The sequence below is a fragment of the Panicum virgatum genome, chromosome 9K (assembly GCF_016808335.1).
Source record: "Panicum virgatum strain AP13 chromosome 9K, P.virgatum_v5, whole genome shotgun sequence".
NCBI classification, from domain to species: Eukaryota; Viridiplantae; Streptophyta; class Magnoliopsida; order Poales; family Poaceae; genus Panicum; species Panicum virgatum.
Genome location: NC_053144.1, coordinates 25,963,694 through 25,971,569, shown reverse-complemented (window position 1 = coordinate 25,971,569; position 7,876 = coordinate 25,963,694). Strand labels below are relative to the sequence as shown.

The 7,876-nt window shown below is 40.5% G+C and overlaps 1 protein-coding gene across 1 annotated transcript; it reads right to left on the bottom strand.

Moving 5' to 3' along the window:
• Positions 1-1,395: 1,395 nt before the first annotated feature.
• On the bottom strand, positions 1,396-6,528 carry LOC120651001 (perakine reductase-like). The gene is made up of 7 exons (XM_039928325.1): positions 6,344-6,528; positions 5,894-6,061; positions 4,444-4,647; positions 4,193-4,365; positions 3,254-3,350; positions 3,008-3,161; positions 1,396-1,805 (listed from the first exon to the last, which is right to left on the bottom strand). The coding sequence occupies exons 1-7, from the start codon at positions 6,392-6,394 to the stop codon at positions 1,627-1,629; spliced, it is 1,026 nt and encodes a 341-aa protein (XP_039784259.1). The 5' UTR covers positions 6,395-6,528; the 3' UTR covers positions 1,396-1,626.
• Between the last annotated feature and the right edge of the window lie 1,348 nt (positions 6,529-7,876).

Sequence of the window (7,876 nt, the reverse complement as noted above, 5' to 3'; positions counted from 1 at the left end):
GAGGATTGATGTGGATAAAGGGCATAAAGTTGGCACGGAATAAACCTAGGGATTGGGTTTATATCAGCAGGCATGCTGCGTCTGCTGAACCCCCAGGCTTTTGAGGAAAAGCCATGGGGGGTTTTGCGTGTGAGATCGATGCAGCAGCAGCAAGCAGGGATTGATGACTTAGTACGCCCAGTATCCCAATTGCCCCCCTCCTTTACCCGCTTTATCTCCTCTCCTCCGCTTTGTTTGCCTTCTTTATTCCCGGCCGGCCTCTTTGCCCTTTGCAATCAAACTCCAGGCATTAACAAAAAGCTATAGCAATCCCGGCCCTTCTTTTGGACTGCCATCAGCTAGATGCAGATAGAAGGAAGCAGTTATCTATTCTGCTAAATGCTAGGTTTTCAGTCTTCCATTGACAGATTATATATGTATTGTCAGCAGAACTTGAGTGTTTATTAAGTGCAGCAGCAGCATCACTAGAGTTCAAAAAATAGTTGGGCTGCAAAGACAAAAAAAAAAGATGGATAGATAGATGCACACACAGTTCCTGACAGTTAAGCAGAGTTGCACCAACTTCTGTCTTCAGGTTCAGGGGTGTGGTTGTAGTACACTACTGTAGCTTGTTGCAGATCCACCACTCCAGGTTTTCAGATGGATCAGAACAGATATGAAACCATCTACCAGCCATCAATCATCCAACAATCATAGACTGGCCACTTCGTCACTGACGCTACTAGCTAGCTGCGCAGCCTCATCAACCGCATCAAGGTGTTGTGCTGTGTTGTGGCCTGGCAACCAGTCGGGGCACGCAAAGATCCCGGCACCAGAATTTGGGGAGGTGGTCCACCAAGAGGCCAGAGACCGGCCACGAGCTCAGCAGCTCCACACATGTTCTTGCATCATCACCGGCGGCCGCCGCGCGATCCCCGATGGATTGATGGATGGATCATGGATGCTCAGCGCGTGATGGGCGTCGCTGTGCCTCGAGATCCATCCACCCGAAATCTGGTCAGCTCCTCCCAAGGTTCCCCCCCTGAAAGGGACACCCATGGCCATGGGCGACACCAGTGCAGCAGTAGCCAGCCAGCCCTACTTGGCCATTGCAGATTGTCTCCTGTTGCGTCGAATAATGCAATAGTGCAATGCAAGTTTGCCTGCGCAACAACATGTTTTGATGAAATAGAAAGAGGTAAAAAAGAATGTAGACATCAATGTAGTAGCATTGCTGAAACACTAAAATTTTCTCAGCAACAGGAGTTCAAGGGAATCGGCAGTGCAGGCCTGAGGGAAAAGTAGCAGAGGCAGTGATGGCCAATGAACATATAGTCACTCCCGAAGAAATTAGATGCAACTTTACTTAAAGAATGTCATAAAAAGCATAGTCATTCAGAAATTGTGCACCACAAAAGACTTCAACTTATATCCGACTTGTTTCATTGATCTAGTATAGCAATATGGTACAGAATGCCAGTGATAATATCTCTTCCTTCAGGTACAATCATTTTTTCGCAAGCAAGAGAGGTACACTCATTTCACAAGCAAATGAATAATGCTGTTTCTTTCATGTAGATATGAATAAATACAACACAGTATAAATGATCGGACCACCATGAAATTGCACTTGAAGATGTGAAGTGGCTATTTTGGAAGTGGGGTATTTGCAAGCCTCCAAGAATAAGGCTCCAGGACTCCCAGAAGTCTGGACCCGGCCACCACACCAGCAGGGACAGCAGCTGAGATTTCTTCGAGGTTTTCTTTGCTTAGCTTTACCTTTACAGCACCAATGTTATCATCAAGGTTCTTCACTTTTGTTGTTCCTAGATTCAAAAATCATTTATATAACTTTGGTGCATAATCAGATATAACTGCGATGGTATTTAGAAAAAAAAAGCTCATCTGGCTATTCCATGAACAGTAATATGTTCTTTCCAATATGAAGCATAGGGGCATTTAGACTAACTGTACATCAAATGAACTAGACTATAAAGCAAACTATCTCGGAACTATACTAATTTCGTAAGGGAACAAGGTGGATGAGAAGAACATATTATTAAAATAAAAGAATGCTCCAAAGAAAAGAAATTCATGTTAGTCAAATAATGCAGAATTAGGCATTACTGTTGTTTCGGAGGTAGATGGTAAAGCATGACAAAATGAAGAAAAGATTGTTCAAATTGTCCTCACTTCTTGCATCTAAAGAAAAACGCAAGGCAACCGCGTAATTTAGAAGAAAACAGGCAGGCCTAACTGTCAAGACATTGCTCAAATTGGCTCCCACCTTCCAGTGTCTGATAGCAGATCCTTGCTAGATTCACATGATTCTGCTAAATATATGCATTGTTTAAAAAAAAGAAAGAAAGGAAGAACTAAGGTTCGCACATTATTGTTCAGTTCAATGAACCATTTTTTCTTTGAGGAAGCAGTTCAATCAACCTTTCTGAGGTAGAAATGAATATTGCGCTCCACTAACTATTCAGCCACTGCTATATATTGGACTGTTCAGGGAACATATGAACATTTATTTCTAAAACTTTTATGTCCACCATAAATTCATATACTTCCCACAGAGTAGCGAAAACTTCATATTCATCTAAACTAAATGATCTCAGCTTTTTATAAATAGGTCCTGATCATTTTTCCCCTAAACTTGGTCTGCTTAGCTCAAACAGCGCCATATGATGGTTATTTACTTCCATATGATGTATAGCTCAAACAGCTTTTTATTTTGTTTTCTCCTATTAATATATATACCACAGTGGGGGTTTCCCCTGCTGTTTCTTTTCAAAAAAAAAATCCTTTGACAGAAAGGTGGAAGTGTTTTACATCACACAGCTGATCCAAGCATCATATACGCAGGCAGAGTATTTTTTTTTCCTGTGATGCGAATGTGCCTGAACCTTGACCTTTGTGTCTTTTGGGTGTCATGTCTAGCCTACCCCAACTCGCTTGGGACAAAAGGCTATGTTGTGATGCGAAAGGTTTGATGAATCCTGCTAGCATAGATATCAAGATATATTACCAGGGATTGCGACGACATCTTCTCCTTGATGAAGAACCCAGGAGAGAGCAAGTTGAGCAGGGCTGCACCCATACTTCTTGGACAACATTTCAAGTCGTGTATACAGAACTTTATTCTTCTCCAAGTTCTCCCCAGTATACCTAGGATGTTTAGACTGAAAAAAAGGCAGAGATATTAAGTCACATAAAACAACACCAATAACTCTGTGTGTGAAAAATGATTATGATAGAGAAAATCTCATTTTACCAACAAACTTTCTGACGGTACACTCTCTACAGCTGCCCTGCCAGCAAAGAAGCCACGGGCAAGTGGGCTGTATGGAACTATTCCGATACCAAGCTCCCTGAATGCAAATAAAAGATTTTATGACAAATACAAAGGCATGATATAGAGGCTCAACAAACCAACAGTAAGAAAGATGAAGCATAAGTTAAATGGGACGTGCATCATATAATAAAGAGAGAAATTGAACACCATTTAAGCATTACCAATAGTGTCCACACTGAAAATAGTAAATCTTTAAAATGCATAACTTGAAACAGTCAATATCGTTCCAGACTGATGGGTTCAATACACAAAGTTTTCATCACTCAGCATTAAGTAATATGTAAACAAGGGTGAGATGATTGCTAAATTGATGAGAGATAATAATCAGCTTTTGTTCAAGTCATGTATATTATGTCATCAAATCTATATACTTTTGACATATAACTATGAAACTTATAAAAAAAAATCATTTATGTTTCATCTAACCATGAAACTCAAAGTATTAGTGAACATTGGATTTGCATACGTGTGTCCATAGGGGTGAGTGCACGTGCGTTGTAAGTGTCTTTGTTGTACTGTGTAATCTCAAAAAAAAAAACTGCTAGGCACAGTATTAATGTGGATTCTTAACCTGACCAAAGCAGGACAAATTTTTTTCTCCTCACATTTTAAAGATTCCTTTTTTATTCAATAGAAGCAATTTTCCAACAAAACATACTGTGAATAATAGAACTTCATCACTGTCACATGCACCATACATTCCATAAGAACCAAACATCCTAATCAAGGCTCCAAGCAGAGTTGAACGCAAAAAAAGATTGTATCAAAGGCTAAAACATAAAACTTTCGTGATACATCAAATGCTAAAAGTTTTTGGAAGTAAGCATTGTTAGATTTAGATTTCATAAGTGGATGAACCTGCAGACTGGTATTATATCTTCCTCTATATCTCTGGTCCATAGCGACCACTCCAACTGCACTGCAGTAACTGGATGAACTGCATGTGCGCGACGAATGGTATCGGCACTAGCCTCTGACAACCCAACATATTTCACTTTCCCTTCTTCGACCAACTTTTTGAGTTCCCCCATCTACACCCATTGATGATGTCAGGAAGAACAGATGAAAGGCAAACTACAAAATATGGTTCACAATCAACAGATTCGCACAGTTTCCTCTATAGGCACTGACTGATCAATGCGATGCTGGTAGTAGAGATCAATGTAATCAACAGCAAGGCGCTGAAGACTTGCTTCACAACATGCTCGAACATAATCTGGAGTGCCCTTCACACGCATGCCACTGACATCGAATCCAGCAATGCCAAATTTGGTGGCAACTTGTACCTTCTCACGGGGAAAATGCTTAAGTGCCTGCTTAAAAAAAATACCTTAAAATGAAACTGATGAAATTATATAATTTGTGTACCAAAATGTGTTTTATGTATACAATTCAGGAGAAACAGGACCACCGATATATGGGTCAGCGTGCTCCATGCCATATGGAATAGGGACATAAGTGTCCCAAGAGTCAGAGAAGCCCAGGGTTGCAAGTTACAACCTTGGGATACTAGCTCATTGGCATTAGAAAGGGTCCTCATATAAACAAACAGCTGCCGAGGAATCTCTCATACAAGAAGTAGGGTCTAAAGTAAGATAGTTTTAGAAGACAATATGAGCGGAAGGTAAGAATTTTGTAGCTCCCATTATGTTGGAGAAAAGGACTTTGTAGCCTTAAACAGATGTGCTCTCCTGATTCAAAAGAATATATAAAGGAGAGTCCAATTTCGATAGATGAAACAATGGTTGGGCAAGTATGTGTCTGCTAAGGGCAGGCAGATTTGGTTTCTGAAGAGCACTGATGGTTTTGTTACATAATTATTTTCAGAGAGAATAATATAGACCTTACCTTTCTGATTTGACTCATCTAATCCAAATGTATTCAAAGGGGCTGCATATCAAGCCACAGTAATTTATCACACGAAATGACATGGAAACAAAGGTTGTATTTTAAGTACAGCCTGGGACTTCGGCATCATCTATGAATTTTTACGGGGATTCTCTGCAAGTATTTGCCTGTGATCTGATACAATTTGAGAATGGTGATAATGGCAGTTCTAGTGTTGGAGGACGGACATCAGGAGTGAGCAGTGACAAAAGAAAGCATGGTGCATTTTGCACTCTGCAACTTGTGGTCATCATAATCCACAAATATGTCAGGCAGGATGGTATGTCATTTGAAGTCATATAAAACCTTTCACCAGTTATATAAAGTTTGTTATTATCTCTCGAGAAGTTCATATCGCTCTGAACTAGGTCAATGGAGAAAGTATAGTGTAGTTTTGAGTTGAGAAAGGTGATGATATAAGATGTTTCATATTTCCATATAGTTTCAGTTTTCCACCTGAATGTCCAATTTTAGAATTCACTAACATCTTTTGTATACAATGCACCAATTTACATCCTAAACATAATATCCTTGAAACAATAAAGATCTTAAAAATTCCCAAATTTCTAGGCCGACAGGACATGCCCAAATTCGGCATCCTTTTCAAATTCCATCATCCTTCAGCCAAATTGGACATACACAAATCGATGGGATGATTCAGAAAGATTTTACCTTTCCAAGCAGGATCTCGTTGGTGTGTGGCCCGTAGGCATCTGCAGTGTCGAAGAAGGTGATACCGGCCTCAAACGCGTGCTTGATAATAGCGATTCCGGTTTCCTCAGGGACCGGGGCGTTGTAGACTCCAGTGAGGCCCATGCACCCGAACCCAAGCTTGGACACCTGTATTCGCATTGCGCATCTTCGATTGCTCAAACCCACTAGCAAAGACCTGACCCATTGCAAGAAAATCACAATTCCTAACTAGGAAATCGCATCTTTTGTCTCTGTTTATCTTGCGAGACCCCATCTTTCTTCCTTCCCTTTTTCAAGATTTGTGATTAAGTGTGGGGATCAAACCAGAATCTTCATATGAAAACGGAACTGCAGATTTCTTCTTCCACTGTCGAAAGATTCGAGACCAAATCGAGAATCTCAAGAACGATAGGGTTTGCAATCGGTTACCTCGAGGCCCTGCGTGCCAAGCTTCACCCTGGGCATTTCGCTCCGTTCCATCTTCGGATTCGCGCACGGGCAGGGAGGGGAAATTGCGTTGACTGTCTGGCGAACAGGTGTGGAGTGAGTTCAGACTTCGGACCGGCTGCAAGCAGCAAGGAGAAGGAACTGCACAGGCTTGGCTCTTCTCGCTTACTCCCTCTAAAACGTAAGACATTGAAGAATTTAAAATTTGTATTCAAATTTAAAATTTGTATTCAAATGTAAAACATCCTAAAATTTTTTGGACAAAAATTATTCTAGTCTTCTTAATTTTGGTGCTAATTTTGTAAAGAAATCAATTACGGTGGATCAGGGGAGTAAAAAAGGCATGATAATCTCGTTGGTTTTCGTGCGAGTAGCTGAAAACTAAATAATTGATTACTAAACAATGTAATAATAAGATGTACATGTGTCTTTTCTATATCTCCATAATTTATTTGCAAAAACTTAGAACGCACTACGTTTCGAAACAGAGGGAGTAGATGGTTTTGGTCCATTTGATGCAAGATCAAGCGTTCAGAGATTCGTATGGGCCGCAATTAGAAGTGTGCCATTATTTTCAAGGAAAAGAAGGAACAAGTTTTTTCTTGGTAAATGAGAGAATTCGATTTTTTTAATTTCAATAATTTAGTTCTCTCTTCTGTGTCTGTTAACAACCACAACTGTGTTAGAACTAAAAAATGATAATGCTAAGGATAGGATGTCCGATGGACCGGATGCCCTCTCCCCTCATCTGCGCAGCTCCTTCTTCACACCCGCACCGCTTACTCGCCTCTCGTCCCCTCCGACGTCCTTCTCTCCCACTAAAGATGGCAACGCGTAAAATTTGCACGAATATCAAATTCATAAACTCGTACCCGCATGCTAAAATCCACGCCCGCGCCCGCAACCCGCTACGGGTAGAAAACGGTGCCATACCCGCGGGCACGCTCATATACTCACAAGCTTTAAAAAATCAAGCACACAAGCATATTTTAGTAGCATGTAAATATTAATATATCAATAAGTGCACCTCTATATCTCAACACTAATAAATTAGGACAGTCTCAATGGGAGTTTCATGAAGGATTTAATGACATTAAATACTATCACTTTTGCTGACATGACAAAGAGAGAGAATGATAGAGTTTCATGGGATGTGAGGAGAGTTTCATCACTATGAAACCTATCTGATACAATTACTTAGTTCTCAGTCTAGGTAATTGTGCCCATAAAACTCCCACCGACACTGGCCTTATAACCCAACAATCAACACTATTTATTTGAGGAAACAAATAAATCTTAGCAAATAAATGAACTAGTCTAGTACATAATACATCACAAGTCATTGTTTGCGGGTTTGCAAGTTTGCGGATTCGGATATTAATTTTTCAAACCCGTTAGAAAAATATCCGTTGGGTTTTGAGATGTACTTGCGCCCTAGTCCGCGGGCCCAAACTCAAATCCATATCTGCGCCCATCGGGTTTTATATCCACGGGTACACAAATCTATATATTCTA